Source organism: Heloderma suspectum, chromosome 4 (genome assembly GCF_057233095.1).
Source record: "Heloderma suspectum isolate Gila_16-S chromosome 4, 16-S_ref, whole genome shotgun sequence".
Taxonomy (NCBI): domain Eukaryota; kingdom Metazoa; phylum Chordata; class Lepidosauria; order Squamata; family Helodermatidae; genus Heloderma; species Heloderma suspectum.
The window spans coordinates 265,084,382-265,104,090 of NC_139461.1; the positions used below are offsets into that span (position 1 = coordinate 265,084,382).

Below are 19,709 nucleotides of genomic sequence, written 5' to 3' on the forward strand. Positions count from 1 at the left end.
AAACATTCATCAGCCGCTTTTACTTGATGCTGAAGGTAGAAGAATATGTGGCAAGTGAGGAATCAGAGACTGAGCTGCACAAAGGCTTGGCCACAATATGCAAGAGCAATATGCTTACAAGACTACAAGATTGCACTCCTGCACTAATACCTGAAGCTATTCTGTGATCTGCAAAATTTGAAAGTACTTTTCCAACATTAAGTCTAACCTGTTTGTTTGTTTACTAACCCAGTCAAACATGGTAGCAATGCTGTCATCACTAACACTGCTAGCTTTGAATGTTGGATTTAATAGTTTTGGAGCAGTGTACATTGGTTGGGTAAAAATATCATTGTAAACTAATACTTTAAAAAGCAATGGTAATCCTGCATTATTCTGAAAGACAGAATATTTTATTACAGGATCCCCCCCTTTCCCTCCAATTTTCCCTGTTTAATGGGGCTGGTTTGTTGTTTTTGCTGCTGCTGTTCTGAATATTTCCAAGGTCCCCCGCCCCCCACTTCCCAGGCATTCACATTTTTACTTTAAAGAAAAGTGATTTGCTTAGGCTTGTTGTTGTTGTTGTTCAGTCGTTCAGTCGTGTCCGACTCTTCGTGACCCCATGGACCATAGCACGCCAGGCCTTCCTGTCCTGCGCTCTCTCCCGGAGCGTGCTCAAGTTCATATTCATTGCATCAGTGATGCTATCTAGCCATCTCATCCTCTGCCGTCCCCTTCTCCTTTTGCCTTCAGTCTTTCCCAGCATCAGGGTCTTTTCCGTGGAGTTTTCTCTTCGCATTAGGTGGCCAAAATATTGGAGCTTCAGCTTCATTGTCTGTCCTTCCAATGAGCACTCAGGGTTGATTTCCTTTAGGATGGACTGATTTGACCTCCTTGCAGTCCAGGGGACTCGTAAGAGTCTTCTCCAGCACCACAGTTCGAAAGCATCGATTCTTCGGCGCTCAGCCTTCCTTATAGTCCAGCTCTCACAGCCATACATTACTACTGGGAAAACCATAGCTTTGATTAGACGGACCTTTGTCGGCAAGGTGATGTCTCTGCTTCTTACTATGCTGTCTAGGTTGGCCATAGCTTTCCTCCCAAGGAGCAAGCGTCTTTTAATTTCATGGCTACAGTCACCGTCTGCGGTGATCTTGGAGCCCAAGAAAGTAAAATCTGTCACTGCTTCCATTTCTTCCCCTTCTATATGCCAGGAAGTGATGGGGACAGATGCCATGATCTTAGTTTTTTTAATGTTGAGTTTCAAACCAGCTTTTGCACTCTCCTCTTTCACCCTCAACAAGAGGCTCTTTAGATCCTCTTCGCTTTCTGCCATTAGGGTGGTATCGTCTGCATATCGGAGGTTGTTGATAATTCTCCCAGCAATCTTAATTCCAACCTCTGATTCATCCAACCCGGCATTTCTCATGATGTACTCTGCATATAAGTTAAATAAGCAGGGTGACAATATGCAGCCTTGTCGTACTCCTTTCCCAATTTTGAACCAATCGGTTGTTCCATGTCTGGTTCTTACTGTTGCTTCTTGACCCTCGTACAGGTTTCTCAGGAGACAGGTAAGGTGGTCTGGTACTCCCATCGCTTTCAGAATTTGCCACAGTTTGTTGTGATCCACACAATCAAAGGCTTTAGCGTAGTCAATGAAGCAGAAATAGACGTTTTTCTGGAATTCTCTTGCTTTCTCCATGATCCAGCGAATGTTGACGATTTGATCTCTAGTTCCTCTGCCTCTTCTAAACCCAGCTTGTACTTCCGGTAGTTCTCGGTTCGCATACTGCTGAAGCCTAGCTTGTAGGATTTTGAGCATCACCTTGCTGGCATGTGAAATGAGCGCAATTGTGCGGTAGTTTGAACACTCTTTGGCGTTGCCCTTCTTTGGAATTGGAATGTAAACTGACCTTTTCCAGTCTTGTGGCCACTGTTGAGTGTTCCAGATTTGTTGGCATATTGAATGCAGCACTTTAACAGCATCATCTTTTAGGATTTTAAATAGCTCGGCTGGAGTACTGTCATCTCCGCTAGCTTTGTTGTTACTAATGCTTCCTAAGGCCCACTTGACTTCACTCTCTAGGATGTCCGGCTCAAGTTCAGTGACCGCACTATCATGGCTATCAGGGACATTCAGATCTTTCCTGTATAGTTCTTCTGTGTATTCTTGCCACCTCTTCTTAATCTCATCTGCTTCTGTTAGGTCCCTGCCTTCTTTGTCCTTTATCATGCCCGTCTTTGCACAAAACGTTCCCTTGAGATCTCCAATTTTCTTGAAGAGATCTCTAGTCTTTCCCATTCTGTTGTTTTCCTCGATTTCTTTGCATTGTTCATTTAAGAAGGCCTTCTTGTCTCTCCTTGCTATTCTCTGGAACTCTGCATTCAGTTGGGTATATCTTCCCCTTTCTCCCTTGCTTTTCGCTTCCCTTCTTTCGTGAGCTACTTGTAAAGCCTCATCAGACAGCCACTTTGCTTTGTTGCATTTCTTTTTCTTTGGGATGGATTGAGTTGCTGCCTCCTGAACAATGTTACGGACCTCCGTCCATAGTTCCTCAGGCACTCTGTCTATCAGGTCTAATCCCTGAAATCTATTCCTCACCTCCACTGTATATTCATCAGGGATATGATTTAGGTCCTACCTGAATGGTTTAGTGGTTTTCCCTACGTTCTTCAATTTAAGCCGAAATTTTGCAAGAAGCAGCTCATGATCTGAGCCACAGTCAGCTCCAGGTCTTGTTTTGACTGACTGTATGGAGCTTCTCCATCTTTGGCTGCAAAGGACATAATCAATCTGATTTCGATATTGACCATCTGGTGACGTCCATGTGTAGAGTCGCCTCTTGTGCTGTTGGAAAAGAGTGTTTGCTATGATCAGCATGTTCTCTTGGCAAAACTCTATTAGCTTTTGTCCTGCTTCATTCCTGCTTCATTGCTTAGGCTAGGCTTGCACTACTTGTAACCCATGAAGCATAATTTGACCCACAACTAGAGTGGCCACATATGAATCAACAATAAAAAGGATAAAATTTGCATATGCTAACTTATATGCATAGATGCTAATGTAGACATTATTATAGTTTAAATAGAAATACAGACCATCTCACTGTAGTGTGGAAGACTGTGACCAGGTGACCTGGGCGCTGATCGGTTCAACCTGTTGTCCAGGTGCTAGTTTGTTGAGGGGCAGCTTCAAGGCCCAGCTCTTCCTTCTGATGGTTCTTTATCATTAAACTGAACTTGGACTAGACAGCCTTTCAAATGCCTTCAAAATAGAGGCAGCCCTTCAAATACAGGACTATCCTCTACATGACCACCCTACATCATGTACTTTGGCCTACCAGATGACTGACAAACCTTGTTTTTGCCATACCAAGCAAGCAGCAAAACCAGAAGATTTACCTAGCTTCCTGCTGGGTAAAAAGCTGAGGGGTTCCACATTATGGAGGCCTGGCTTCAGTGGGATAGAGATCAGAGAAGAAAGGCTCAAATTGCAATGATTCCTTGACTGAAGCTGAATCAGGACACAAGAATACCTTTGCAATATAGTTAATACATGTATAAATATTAATATTATAATCAATGCAATAAATCTTCTTTCACAATAATCTTACTTTCTGTTAGGCAGAAAGACCTAATTTTGAAAACCTGACTTTGTGGATGATCTGAAAGCTTCCAAAGGCAATTTTCAAGTTCACTGACTAGATCCAAGCCAGGATTATCCATTTTCACAGACCAATTCTGCAGCAAGGTTATTTTCCTGTCATGAAAACTTGCAACTAAATGAAACATACACATATGTACCTGATGTTAAGTAAGAGTTTCAATGGACCAGTTAATAATTTCTATTGCAATTACAATGGTAGAGGTATGTGCTTTGGCACTATATAGAAATAAGATGTGGATATAGCAGACTGTGAAGACAGCGAGAACATTTTGTTTTTGACCACTTTCTCGGTCTTGAAAAAGTTGCACACCTGAGGTATTTAGAGCCTGAAGTACTGACAGCCCTCGTATTTGCAGTTTGGAGATCCATATGCAAATAGTCCTGAGGAGATATGACATAATGGAAAAAGTGGGTGGTATGGCAGGATTCCCTAGATCAGGATTTTTATTGCCTGAGAATTGACTTTTGGCTGGAACCAAATGTCATCATATGACAGAGAATGCAATCTGGAACATAAGAAGAGCCCTGTTCCATTAGACTAAAGGCCCATCCAGTCCAGCATTAGCATATGCAAATGTTTTCCACAGTGGCCAACCAGATTTATTTATTTATTTATTTATTATTAAATTTATTAATCGCCCATCTGGCTGGTCACCTAGCCACTCTGAGCGATGTACAATATACAATAAAACAGTTTAAAACAATAAAATTCTACAATAAAAACATTTTCTAAAATACCCTAACCCACCCCAAATGCCTGCCTGAACAACCACATTTTTAATGCACGACGGAAGCTCATTAAAGAGGGGGCATGACTCCCAGACCATAACCAGATGCCCATGGGAAGCCCACAAGCAAGACACAAGGGCAACAGCACCCTCCTGCTCATGTTCCCCAGCAACTGATATTCAGAGGCATACTGCTTCTGATACTGGAGGTAATACATAGCCATCATGACTAGTAGCCATTTGTCTAAACCCATTTAAAGCCATCCAAGTTGGTGGACATAACTACATTCTGTGGCAGCAAATTCCATAGTTAAATGATGTGCTATGTGAAGAAGTATTTCCTTTTGTCTGTCCTCAATCTTCCACCATTTAGTTTCAGTGAATAACCCCAGGTTCCACACCATGCATAATTTTATACATCTCTATCATGTCCCCTCTTACTTGCGTTTTTCTAAGCTATAAGGCCCCCAATATAGTAACCTTTCCTCATAGGTGAGTTGCTTCAGCCTCTTAGGGCCGATCTACATTGCACTCGCCATCGCAATGCATTTGGTGTCCCGTCGGGTTAAACGCTCTCACATTAAAACGTGATTATTCACACTCACCCATTTTCCCCGTTGCAGTGCTTCATCGAATGCGCAAGCTCGGTTCATGCTCGAGCGCTGTGCTGTTTTCTTGCTGTTTTCCTGCGTGCGCTTGTCTGATCTCAGATGCTAAGCGGGGTTGGCCTCGGTCAGTAGTTGGATGGGCGACCGCCTGGGAATCAGGCTTCCTGCATTGAGCAGGGGGTTGTTGTATCCCTTCAAATGAGACTAAGTTTTACCCCCTCCTATCCCGCACTCAGGATGTTTTTTTAAAAAATTAAGGCTTTATCCTCACAGAATCGGGGCTTCTCCACAATGTTTTTTTTTTTCTAATTCAGGCATGATCTTCAAAGCTTCAAAGTTGTGAAGCTTCACAACTTCGAGTCTTCAAAGATCATGCCTGAATTAGGAAAAAAAACATCGTGGAGAAGCCCCGATTCTGTGAGGATAACGCCTTAATAAAATTTTTAAAAATCCAGAGCGGGGGATAGGAGGGGGTAAAACTTAATCTCATTTGAAGGGATACAACAACCCCCTGCTCAGTGCAGGAAGCCTGATTCCCAGGCGGTCACCCATCCAACTACTGACCGAGGCAGACCCTGCTTAGCTTCCAAGATCAGACAAGCGTGTGCACATCCAGCCCTTTGCTTGTTGCTGAGGAAATGGGGGCTGCTGAGGAAGCTATGCGATCAGTAGCTGGAAGAAGACATGGAGCCGTTGAGAGCTGTGATTGGACAGGAGGGAAATACAAACACTGCTGCATATGGACATGTGGGGGAGGGGACTACGACCGGATACGGTAGTGAAGGTGGAAAATCAGAGCACATCAAGGGGAAATACCAGGATATTAGGGTATTGAAAGCGGGAGCATGGAAGTGGGAAATTCTGGTTCCAATTCGAGACGGCTACTGTGTAGTGTCAAAGGCAGGCGGTGAAACCGCATTGGAAGTGAAAAGAGGTGGTAAGTGTAGATCCAGCCTTAATCATTTTGGTTGCCTTTTTTCACACCTTTTCCAGCTCTATGATATCTTTGTTCAAGTGTAATGACCAGATCTATACACGGTATTCCAAGTGTGGTCATACCATAGGTTTGCATAAAGGCATTATGATATTGGCAGTTTTATTTTTTATTCCTTTTCTAGTTATCTCCAACATAGAATTCACCTTTTTCACAGCTGCCACATACTGGGTTGACATTTTCATCAAGCTATCCACCACAACCTCAAGATCCTTTCATGGTCAGTCACCACCAGCTCAGACCCCATCAGCATATATGTGAAGTTATGATTTTTGCCCCAACGTGCATCACTTTATACTTGCTTACACTGAACCACATTTGCCATTTGAATGCCCATTTCCCCAGTTTGCGGAGGATCTTTTGGAGCACTATCCTCCTTTGTTTTAACCACCTTAAATAATTTGGTGTCAGCAGCAAACTTGGCCATCTCAGTGTTCACCCCCAACTCTACATCATTTATGAACAAGTTAGAAAGCACAGGTTCCAATACAGATCCTTGAGGGACCTCCCTGTTTACATCCCTCTATTGTGAGAAGAACTGCCCATTTATTCCTACACCCTGCTTCCTGTTCTTTAACCAGTTGTTGATCTGTAAGAGGACCTCTCTTCTCATCTCATACCTGCTAAGTTTGCTCCAGAGTCTTTGGTGAAGGACATGTGTCATTTATGATATGTTATTCTCATCCTAATATCAGCTTGCCCTTTACTGTATGAGATGGAAGGTGTGCATGTGTGTTTTCCAATGTGTTTTGCTCTAAAATATATGCATGTGGAGAGTGGGTTAGGAATAGGATCCTATCTACTTGTGTTTTAAAGAGACAATACATATATAACTTGGGTATTTACCTGTTTATAAGTAAAATTAGAGCTGAGCCCTAGTTTTAGTTTTACTCTTAACAGCTGGAATTAGCAGGAGACAGAGGGAAGCTGGAATGATATGAGCAGAAGGATGAGTTTGCAAAGGAGAGAATGGGTGCAAATCTAGGGACACCATATCAGTAAGCATTTTACCGTCAATGACCCTTTGGGTATGCAGCTGCATGCATTAAAAAAGGAGTACCATGCATACAAGGAGACATAAATAAATTGCAGAACTGATGGATGCAAATCCACCTTTGGTCTCCTAATCTGTATGTAGAATTCTGAGCATCACTCAGTCCCATATAATTAGTCTCACCATTCTATCCTGTGTGACTACAACTTTGGTTGTGCTTTCCCCTATTCGTATGTACCCTTCTTTTTGTGTCTTGTATCTGAATAGTGAAGGACCCCCCAGGAGAGTCCAGCTCCCTGAGGCCTACTTTAAACTTGTTAAGTAAATTCAGCCAAAATTGAAACCATATGGAATTCAGAAGCTTCCCCAGCTACAGAACAGACAGCTGAGAACAAACACTTTCCGGAAGCTTTAGAGAAAGAAGCTCAGTGTGAGGGGATTGCCTGGAGGGATAGAGGAAGCAGCTGAGTTTTTATCATATAAAGTGATGCTAACACCTTGCTGGATCTACTTTGCTTTCTTTTTTTTAACTAGAATCCCGAAATTTGGGTGGCCACCTACACATTGACCCCCAAAAGACGAATTGCATCCCCCCAAAAAGAGGGCACCAATTTGCATAACTTTTGTCTATGTGAACATTTAGAAATCATATCTATAATTTAAATAGAAATACAAAACCTTTTTTGTATTTGACCCACCTTTGTCAAGAAGACTGATTAGTTGACCTGTGTGCCCACTCAGTCTACTCAGTCTGCTGTCCGGTGTTAACTGTGAATGGGCAACTTCAAGGGCCCTGCTCTTCCTCCTTATGGTTCTTTGACTTTAAGACAGACTTGGACTGGACAGCCCATTAAATAGAAGACCTCTTCAAATAGAGGACTGTCCTCTGCCAGCTCTCCAAATAGAGGATTTAGGGTGGGTGGGATTGCTACAATTGTTAAACAATCCCTCATGATCTACTACAAATTACCCAGAGATCCTCCAGCAGATCCAAATCTACCTTCTTCTCACCCCTGGTGTAAGCTCATTCCAAGATTGTCCCAAGAGTGTTTCCAGACAAAGTTTTTACGTTGCCGTTGCACTGCCTCATTCACATAATTTTATGTGGGGTTAGGGTCCAGATATCACTGTCATCTTCCACTTGTAATCCTCCCATGTTTTTCCACCACTTTTTCCATCTTTTTCCTTACTATGGTGAGGAAATAAAGAAGGAATTGCTGCACAATGTCTTCTGATAGATAGCGCTAGGAGCCTTTCTGCCTGGAAGCACCTCAAGAGTGGAGAGATGGGAGAAGGGATGAGCTAACAGCCCTGAGCAATCTGGGCTGCAAGGGTTGGCATGTGCAGCAAACTCTGATTAACCCTGACTTCTACCAGATTTATGCCCAAGCCAAGCAAAGGGTACTATTTCTGCTAGTAGTATGTTGGTTCCCATATGCGGTTATACAGGCAAACCACAATCAGAGTCATAGCCTCATCTTCATCCTTCTTCAGGATTATTTCCTCCATGACAGGAAGCTACTCTCTTTATTCTGGTATTATATCAGAACAGGATAATCTTTATACTTCTCAAATCACATCATTTTCCCATGACAATGTGAATGAACCCACTTTTATTCCACGTACCTGAGTATTTTCTGCAAATGTGACATCTGCTGGACTGCTCCTGAAGAACAGAAAAGCAGCATGCTTTCTTTCTGGTCTGCTCCTTGTTCTTACTGTGAAAGCAAAGGCATTCCTGGAAGCATTGGAGAGTCCATTTTACATTTAGAGACCACTAAGGTACATATGCCTGGAAGAAGCCTGGAATAACAACTTCTAAAACTTAGCTATGTAAACAGCTTCACAGTGAAGCAGGATTCCCATATATTCTGTCTGCCTCAGGTTGGGCCCCATCTACATGGAAACACTTTCTCAGGCAATTCCGTTTAAATCCGGATTTTCATTAAATGGGGTTTGCTCCTCCCAGGGCAAACGCAGCCAGTAAAGCGGTGTATACATTTTTTAAAAACCCACTTTCATGGGGCAAACAGCACCTGAAACCACATTAATTGGGGATTGTGTGGGCAGAGTCCTGTGAGTAGAACTGAATGTCATCAACTGCATTGGTATAGGGCAGCAAATGAGCAGAGGCTTGCTCCCCGCCCCACTCCTTGCTTGTTTGCTCAGTGAAGTGCAATGGAGGAGAAGGAGTTACTTCCAAGTAGACATGTTTAGCCAATATCCCCCTTGTGTCCACCCTTTCTCAGCAGGAAGAAGGCTCCTTTGCAGCCGATCATCTTCTAAACTCATTACACCTATGCATACATTTGCTGGTCTGGACATTTCAAAAAAAGCAGGCAAAGGGATTCTCCCGACCCCTCTCTTCACTTGTACTCTGCAAAGTGCAATTGAAGGGAATGAGTTACTTCCGAGTAGACATGTTTTGCCCACTCCTCTCCTCAGGTCCAGGCTTTAATGATGCTTCCCCTTCCTCCAATCAGAGCTGCTCCTCCCAGCCTGCACCAAAGGTAGTTCAGGTCATGCAGACTCCCAAACCACACTGAAGCTGCCGCAATGGGAAAATCTGTCAGAAAACCAGTTTGCAAAAACCTGGGTTTTACAGAGTGAAAAACTGCACTTGCTACGGAGAGGAGTATACATCATGTGCCACAATTGTCTCAGGGGTGCAGTAGAACTAAAGTAAATGCCATGTGTAGATGGGGCCTTGAAGATGGTAGTGGGGAACAGGCATAGATATCCTCTTTCATTTTCAGCTGTAGGCAATTTGATCTGTCATAGATGAAATCAAATGTACAAGGCATCACCCATCACAACTACTTTAACTGTAACTTTGCCAAATTCCTTATCAGAAATTTCTTGGGAAATTTTAACTGGTATGGATCCCTCTTGTGAAATCCACTTGCTAATTTGACTTGGGTCAAGTTTCTGTAATACTGTTCTTCATGAATCCAGTCTCCATTCTCCGCTATACGCTGTTTTGTACTCTTTGCATGTTTCACTCTCCCATAGTGTTTGCATTATTCAGAAGTTGGCACATGCCTACCCATACCCAAAATGTGTTCACTAAAAGTGTCCTGCATGATTCTTAGTGGCAGCCAAAAGAATTTGCAGCTTTGGAAAAAGTATTAGCCAGCTATGCAAAAATAATGCCCTATCAAAAAGCCTGGAAGTGCTAAGGCCCCGTTTTTCCTGCTTTCTTGGGCAAGGACTGTCACAGAGTTACAATCACTGCCCAAATTCCTGGAAGGCACTTGGAACTGGCTGAAAATAACCAGTGAAGTTTCAGCTCCAGTTTCCAATCTTACTGCATTTGTACATTTATTAGCTGCAAAATTGTGCTGTTCTGTGTAAGAATTTATGGTCCCATATACTTTTTTCTTGGCTTCCTAGCCAGAACCGCTAATAGCCTCTAAGAAGCAGAAAATTGAGCTGAGGCTATCTGTTTTCCTCTCTCTCTTTCTCTCTCTGGCCCCTCACAAGTTATTAATAGTTCCAGGCTGTGTGTCATTTGTTCAGACAGATGACTCTGGTAGACCAATCCAGCAATCATCATATTGCTACTGTCAGTTTACTTTTACTCCTAAATAAATATTGATTGAGGTGTTCTAAATACAGGTCCGCGGAAGCTTACCAGAACAATAACAAATTCAGTTGGCTTGTTGCTTTTCCAGGAGAATTTTTAAAAGAGGTTCCTATTTTAAAAGCAGCACCAGGTGCAAAACCTGACCTGGCAGCTCTGAATGTGGTTAAGCGAGTAAGTGTTTTATGGTCCTGCCTCTCACACCCATTCCCCACTACTTTTGGCAGGATGACTGGGCTCCAGAAAGTCCGTTAACATGGATGATAATAATAGCCTCTTTTCATATGCCATTTTCTATTTGGAGTACTATGAGGTGAGGGAGAAGGGAGCCTTGCTACTGCCAATTTTCTTTTTTGTTTCATAGAATGACACATTTATTTTCTTGTTTGTGCTATTAATCAGGGAGTGCTCATCCAACAAAGAATACATATTTTAAGAACTAAAAGGAAGAAAAGGAAGAAAATGTGAACAGGAGGTGCCAACAACTCAAGTGACTTGACATAACTGATGTCGAAGGGACAATCCATTTAGTGCCTGTGGTATTTATACAACCACCTTCCAAACAGCAATCGCATTAGAAATGATAGTGTTGGCCAGAGGGAAAGTGGCATTTTCCCAGCAATTACATAATGCAGTTCTAAGTGCTGGGAAAATGTGATATCCACACAGTAGAAATGATTGCTGGAGGAAAGACACCAAGAGTTTTTGCATTGAAAAAACAATTGCACCTGCATTGGATGTAAATGAAGCAATGACAAGATTGTTCAGCTAAACCTCTAGATCTCACCTGAGATCTACCGAGAAGACTTTCTTCATTATTCCATCCGCATACCACCAATGGACATCCAGGGGTGGGCAGAAGGCAGATCAGGGTATATTGGTAGATCTCTGGTTGATTAGCTGTGGATGAGTGAGGAGGGTTTTTTTCACTCCCAATTGTTGAACAATACCAGCATCAAATACATGTGCACGCACACACGTACCAGCTCAAATTAGGCTGCCAAAACAAAGAAAGTTGGGGGAAAACCAGGAGTTGATTTCACTGGGAAACTGCTGTGGGCTTAGTTATGGTACTGAAAACAAATTCCTGGTCTTAGAATGTGCTCAAAGACACCCTATTCTTTGAGTCTAAGCATATGTGCCCACCCCTTAGCCACTATTTTTTACCTGCCTCCAGTTGATGGACCTTGGGGTTCTAGTAAAAAAAAAATTCCACTAGCTGTTGTGTAGGCATTATCAGTGGCTGCTCTATCACACCTCTGAAGAATGATCAAAACCTGTATCTCTTCTGAAAATCTGGCAAGACCTTTCCTATTCAGTTGTGAGCTTTACATTGGGAATAACGTTTTGTCGTATTTTGTCTAATTTGTATCTGAATAACAGTAAAAGGTGGTCTAAAATCTAAAACCAGGGTACTTTGCAATCCTGTCTCATGGCTCCTCCCCATGTTCAGCAAACTTGCTATTGGCCATGCTGACTGGGGATGATGGGAGCTGTAGTCTAACACATCCAGAGAACACCAGGTTGGAGAACGCTGACCTAGAAAACATGCAGTAAAAAATAAAGTACTCCTGAACAGGTTCGGAGTGCATGGTCCTCACCACTGAGTAAGTAGAGAGAGCCCTCATGTATCTCAGATAGGGGAAGGTCTTCTAGATCTGAGAGGTAGTTGTTTTTGGACAGGCTAAAGCACCAGTGCGATTAGCCTAGCAGAAACTAAAGAAGCCTGAAGTCCTAAATGTAGCAAAGCTATATTACAAAGAAAGGCACAGAATACACCTTAAACTACATATGGGAGCAGGCAGGCTTTGGTTCCTCAGTTGTGATGGAAAGGCACTCTGCACATGCCCCATGATGCTCTTTTTCAGTATTATTTCACATGTGCTGACAGTCTCTTGCATTCAAAAACAAAAACAGGTTCTGTGGCCAAGCTGTAGTGGATTGTGGCTCAAATTAAGGCCTATCTCTTATATAGATCCCCTCTCTCTCCCTCCTCTGTTTGTACTGCTCTCTATGTGTATTTATGCCAGCCTTCTTTTCTCCCATTTTACAAACCCATCTTTGTGTGTGTGTGTGTGGGGAGGTGCTTTTAGGGTGTGGACTGTGGACATTCCTCCTACATTAATGTTTCTTTCTTTCTTTCTTTCTTTCTTTCTTTCTTTCTTTCTTTCTTTCTTCCCTCCCTCCCTCCCTCCCTCCCTCCCTCAAGTGTATCAGTGGGACTTTCCTAAGGCTTCCCGCTTTTAAACCTCAAAGGTTTCACAACTGCCTCTTTACTTTGCATTGCCCAACACCGGTGTTCCTAAGAAAGGTCTTTTGTACATCTCAAGCTGTTTGCATCTGGTATAATTTTTGCCCCTCCAGCCAGTGCATTCCCAGATCATGTTCAGGGATGGCTCCTTTATCCAGAGGGATGTGCTGAAAAATACAATACATTCTTTCTCTGCCAAGCAGAGACTGTGGCTTTATCCAGATAGGCTCTCAACATTGTGAAGAATGCCAGTACTCATTCAAGATGAACTATGCCTGCATGTACTTGCATGCTGTTTGATATGCAAACAAAAATTACAACTGGCAATTAAAAAAAGCCCTCGAAACAGAGTGCTTGGAAGAGGAACTGAAAAAGCAAATGAATGGCTTATATGTTGCTAATTATATTGGCTATCTATTGACACTTTGTTTTTACTAGCATTACTTTCATGGATCATATCAAGCACTGGCAGATTCCTCATGTTCATGGAAGAGGCTGTTTGGAGGACTAGAGCTTCACAAGGGATATCCTCTGTTTCACAGCTTGTTACATTCATAGGAATGTTATTGGTCCTGGAAAAGTTGGTCCAGCAAGCTCTCCATCAGCAGTTGCAGCCTAATGCAATCATCCTTTCAGATCTCTTCTTCTGACTTTTTCTCACTTCTCCTCATTCCTGTGGACCAGTCCCTGCTCTTCCACTCCTCATTTCCTAGGTCTACTGCTTCTTCTGACTCCTAAGAGTCAGACTTCTTCCTCTGGTCTTCTTGTCACTTCTTTCTTGTGGGCCACTGTTTCTTCTACTCTTCTTGGGGCACTGCTGCTCGCTTTCAACCATTCCTTCATCAGATTGTTTTTTTAAGTTCCTCCCACTTGCTTCCCAATATCCTGGGAACTCATTCCTCATCCCCCATTAGGTGGCCACCTACAAATTGCCAAAAAAGAGGACAAAAGAAGATAGCAATTTGCATAAAAGTATGTGTGCTAATTTATATGTATAGATGCAAACTTAGAAGTAGTTGTTATAATTTAAATAGAAATACAGTACATCTCTCCATAGTATGGAAGACTGACCAGGTGGACTGTGTGCAAGATCAGTCTGCTGCTGTTGACGGGCAACTCCAAGGCCCAGCTGATGGTTCTTTATCTTTAGATTGGACAGCCCTTCAAATAAAGGACACCTTCAAAATAGAGAACAGTCTGATGCCAGCCCTTCAAATAGAGGACTCTCCTCTGTAAAAGAGGACACATGGCTACTGTATCCCTCATTTTCCTTCAGGCTTATCACTCAGCATCCCCCCTTCCTTCGGAAATATGATGTGACACCAGAGGTGTTCAAGCAACAGTAGGAGAAGTGCTTCTTTCTCATCAGACCATTTCAGCCAGTCACTGCCAAAGGATTCACCACCACCATAAAATCCCAACCTGGTGCCCTCCATATGTTTTGAAATACAACTCCCATCAGACCCAGCAAACATAGCCAATGGTCAGGGTTTATAGGAGTTGTAGTCAAAGTCATCTGGAGGCCTTGGGTGTCCTCCTCCTGTTGTTGTTGTTGTTGTTGTTGTTCAGTCGTGTCCGACTCTTCGTGACCCCATGGACCATAGCACGCCAGGCCTTCCTGTCCTGCGCTCTCTCCCGGAGCGTGCTCAAGTTCATATTCATTGTATCGGTGATGCTATCTAGCCATCTCATCCTCTGCCGTCCCCTTCTTTTGCCTTCAGTCTTTCCCAGCATCAGGGTCTTTTCCAGAGAGTTTTCTCTTCGCATTAGGTGGCCAAAATATTGGAGCTTCAGCTTCAGTATCTGTCCTTCCAATGAGCAGTCAGGGTTGATTTCCTTTAGGATGGACTGATTGGACCTCCTTGCAGTCCAGGGGACTCGTAAGAGTCTTCTCCAGCACCACAGTTCGAAAGCATCGATTCTTCGGCGCTCAGCCTTCCTTATAGTCCAGCTCTCACAGCCATACATTACTACTGGGAAAACCATAGCTTTGATTAGACGGACCTTTGTCGGCAAGGTGATGTCTCTGCTTCTTACTATGGTGTCTAGGTGTGCCATAGCTTTCCTCCCAAGGAGCAAGCGTCTTTTAATTTCATGGCTACGGTCACCGTCTGCGGTGATCTTGGAGCCCAAGAAAATAAAATCTGTCACTACTTCCATTTCTTCCCCTTCTATATGCCAGGAAGTGATGGGGACAGATGCCATGATCTTCGTTTTTTAATGTGGAGTTTCAAACCAGGTTTTGCACTCTCCTCTTTCACCCTCAACAAGAGGCTCTTTAGATCCTCTTCACTTTCTGCCATTAGGGTGGTATCGTCTGCATATCGGAGGTTGTTGATAATACTCCCGGCAATCTTAATTCCGACCTGTGATTCATCCAACCCAGCGTTTCTCATGATGTACTCTGCATATAAGTTAAATAAGCAGGGTGACAATATGCAGCCTTGTCGTACTCCTTTCCCAATTTTGAACCAATTGGTTCAAAACCAATTTGAACCTCCTCCTGTTAGCCCATTACAATACAAGATGATCAGTCAGGTTTTTCTTACAATGTACATTGCTTGGGCTGTTCTCTTAAGCTTAAGTTTATTGAGTTTGCTTTTTCCATTTTTGCAGTTTGAATGAACTGGTACACTGAAAAATGTACATTCGATATTAAAAAGGCTCTTTTCCATTTCCCACCTCCCAATAATAAGTGATGCATTCAAGACAAAGGTGTCGCTTGTGAAAACACTCCTGTAGTCGTGACGATTGAAATCATGGCAGTGTGTCAAGGAAGAGTGATGCCTAAAAAAATCTAGAAAATATTTCTGGCTACAGTTTAGCACAGAGTTAAGTATGTTTACTCACTGAAATCAATAATGTTAAACATACGTAACTCAGTCTTGGATTGTGGCACCTGAGTTTACAGAGATGTTATAGCAGTTGATAAAGTTCATGTGAGCACTTGTGACACTGATCTGTGTTACATATTTCTTTTTTTCAGTTGCTAATAAAAGGCACATCTAGCAGTGTCTACAATGGATAAGGGCACAGGAGAGTTACAGGATAATTACAAGGCAGTGGTTGGGAGGGAGTATGGGATAGTGGGAGTTACTAAGCAATTAGACAGCAAATCCCATTTAATTCTAGAGTGCGTTCATGGTTATTTCTGTCCTTTAACCACAATCCCATTCATGTGGTAATTACTTTGGGATCCATTAAGTACAACTACAAAGTAATCCACAGGAGCTAGTAATTATTCTAACATTCTAAGATATTCATCAATTAAAACCTACTTGGCTACCATGTAAATAGAAAGTAATTTCTATTTACAGAAATGTATTCTATTGTGCTGTCCTGTCCTAAACTAATAGGACTAAGATCCCATGATGGGCAGCACATAATCTTCAGCGTGGTCTTCCCTGTAAGTATTTGCAGCCTCAGGACCACTACAGACAAATCATAGACCCAGTTTAGATGATCAGCCGGGGGTGGGGGGCAATGCAGTGTTGGTTGTTTCCCTGCCCCTGCGTGTGCCAGTTGCGTGACCAGGATTGCCCTAATTACCTGTGCCACATTGTGGGTTGCTGTATCATCTGAAACTGGTGCGTGGTGCAGCTGTGGTGACTTTTCTCCCACCCTACAGCACACGACTTGCAGTAGGGGTTGTAGGGTGGGTGACAAGTTAGCACGGCTGCACCGCATGCCAGGTTTAGATGACACGGCAACCTGTGACACGGCCAGATAATTAGGGTAATCCCAATCGCGCAACCGGCATGCACAGGGGTGAGGAAACAACCAAAGCTGCGCTGATCATCTGAACACCCTAATGGAGTAGGTTTCAATACATTCCTTACTCATGATCTTTTAACATGTATCAGGCATGTTTTCCTGTGACAAAACAATTCCCTGTACTGTGATTCCTTGCAGGTTTTTCCAGAAAACTTCTCCGAGATGCTTGCTAACCTGGAGATTTCAAATCTTTGGGATCTGCTAACATCCTACCAACCAGGCAGTTTTATATTTTACAGTCCCAACATTTGAGCTTTAGGTTCAGCCATGTGTTCCCACATAAGTAGCATGTCAATAAAAAGGACCCTAGGAGAGTAGAGAATTGATGACATGGCGTGGGGGGGGGGGGCAGCGGCAAACACCAGCAGTTTGAAGTGGTACACTCTAAGGAATGCTATACCATGTTATTTTTTTTTGCATGCATTCCTTTGCCTTAAGGCAGAACTATTGCCTGCTGTGATGTTTGATGAGCAAACATATCCATAAACAACTTTAACAACAATGAAATGCCAGCTGTCTTCTGGCGCTGCTTACGTGAGCCACAGAAATACTAATGGAGAGATTCCCCCTGGGCCAGAGTCTTACAGTCTCAGCACTGGAATTAGACTGCCAATGGAGGGGGGAAAGCCCCTTCCCCCAGTGTGTTAGTTGGTGGGAGGGGTGACACCCTCTGACCCCACAAAAATATGATTAATGCAGGGGCCTTATTGTATATGTGGCCCATGGTATCAAATCCCATTCCCCCCTGGAACATTAGTGGTGCTTGCAGGTGTTATATTCACCCTGCAAGTGACATGTGATAAATGTGTTATAGCCCCAGCACTATCATACCTAGAAAATGTATTTGGGCCTGTACTATATTTCTTTGGTAACAAATAATGGTAAGACTGTGTAAAAAGGTATTTAGTGCACTTTTGGTACAGTGCCCATTTTCTAGGATCCAGGGGCTAATTCATACATTATCATCCTAATGAGGAGGCACATGCATTTCCATTGCTCCCCCATCTCTTTTGGAATGATGCATTAGACTCCCTTCTATCTGCCATTTCAATGAATGGATCAGTACTGCAGCAGGACTGGTTTACCTGGCATTACCAAATTGGAGAAGGAATCCCATTAAACCCATGGGAGCTGCAGCTTCTGGCTTTCTTTAAAGTTGCCATGCATCACTTACCCTAGCAGCAGCTAGGGAACAGGGCAAGGCAAACCAGCCTATGAAGAAAGTATGCTTTTAAAGCAGCCTTCCCCAGCCTGCAACCCTCCAGATGCTTGGAATTCTGGGAGTTGCAGTCCAAAGCATCTGGAGGGCACCAGGCTGGGGAAGGCTGAGCTAAGGAGTTTCCTCTTCATTTTGCTTTGCCTTCGCAGATGTGTGTGAACGGGCAATGGTGACTGTAGGACAAGACACTGAAATGGCAAATTGTCCTGGAAGGGCAGCTAGGGTATGTCAGAGAGAGTACATCTAACAGGGCTGTTGTATATCCAAAACAGCAATATCACTGACAGACTGGAGGCTGCTTTGGCCCAATGAATCTTCTAACAGGGACTGTTCTGGCATCTCTTTGAGATTATGTTTCCAGACATGGGCATCTGGGTAGTCTTGGAAAGCTCTTCTCCATGCTTAATAATCAAGTTTTCAATCCTTTTGGAATGTGACACACTCTGCTGAGTTTTTCCAGCTTTCTTAATGATGCCTTTGTCTTCTCTCTCCCAGGGACCTGAACTATAATGAGTTGGTGGAATTCCCAGTGGCCATTAGGACACTCGGACGACTTCAAGAGCTGTAAGGCGTTTCTTGTACTTTCTGTAGGAATAATGCTCAAACAGATAATCTGGGCCCTCTTTTAATGTGGACAGAACTGCCATTCCAAACCTTAATGTGCATTCCTCTTTCACCATTTCTCTCATAAATTCAGCTTGCTCCTCTCCAGCATTGCAACAAATGCCTCACAGACATCATTAGTGTCAAGTAGAATTCCCAGAGTTGTGGTGGCACTTGGCAAACCATCATGGGCTTTAATAGCAATGACATTTGGCCCAAAGGATGAGATGGGCATACACCTCTCTTGAGAGAGCTGTTGAAAGCACACAGCACTGACAAGTTGGAAATCTTTCACAGGCCCAATTTTTGCAGCCCCTACTGCTTTTTACCTCCAGGCCTGTGTCCCTTTAGAAGAAGCTCTGACCCTCTAATTACCACCTTCAGTGGAGCTTTCTCATTTTCCACCTCACTGAGGTCCATTCATTTTTCCAGGGCATGGGCAATTTGTGGCTTCTCAAGAAAGGGGCATGCATTATGGGTAATAGGTTTTCCCAACCTTTAGGGCCTGTTCAAATGGTCCTAATTTGGCATGCATTGTTTCAGTACTTCCTGCATTCCACACATCGGTGGTGCTTCAGATGCCCACACCAGATTACGGTGCTCCCAGGATACAGGTGTAGACTACAAAGTTTACATTGTTAGATTCGCATGAGCATAGGACTTGTCTGCTGTATTTGCTTGCATATATTCTGCTTATAACTCCTGTTTTTGATATGCTGTTTGACAGATGCTACTAATAACATTTGGTTATAATGCTGACTTTTTAAAACAATATGTATCTTTCATCCCATGTTTGCATCTCAAAAAGTCACACATACACACTGTCACATCACATTGACCTGGCGTGCACATAATAGCAGTAATTCCTGGGTTGTTTAACCCAGGAATTGTTGGGGACGAGCAGAGTGCATGAGCCACACTCGAGACCTTTCCACTTTAATTAACAACCCAGGAACACCCTGTTCCTTGGTTTTTCATTATGTGCAAACCCAGAAACTGTGGGTTAACCCAACAAATGCCCATTAAAGAACCCAGGAACTGCTGCTGTTACATATGAACTGGGTCAGAGTTGCTGGAAGGCTAAAAATACAGCTTTTGTTTCCACAGAGGACTGGTGAAATACAGATGTTAACAAATAAAAGGATGGGTTTCCTAAGTGATCATGCCTACATCTGTCTGTTTAGCCTCATGTACACAGAGCAGGGAAGTATGATTGGTGGTAGCTTCCTGCCACATGCACAAGCAGCAAAACAAAAGTCTGTGCATTCATCACATGTGACAGACTAAATGCAGGATTCACAGAATT

The 19,709-nt window shown here is 43.1% G+C and overlaps 1 protein-coding gene across 1 annotated transcript in view; it reads left to right on the forward strand.

Annotated features, from left to right (window-relative positions):
- The window catches only part of LGR6 (leucine rich repeat containing G protein-coupled receptor 6), a 207,511-nt gene that overhangs the window by 169,551 nt on the left and 18,251 nt on the right, over positions 1 to 19,709 (forward strand). The window contains exon 7 of the mRNA XM_084853644.1: positions 18,296 to 18,364. Coding sequence (XP_084709770.1) covers positions 18,296 to 18,364 — 69 coding nt within the window. The remainder of the gene's footprint in view (positions 1 to 18,295; positions 18,365 to 19,709) is intronic.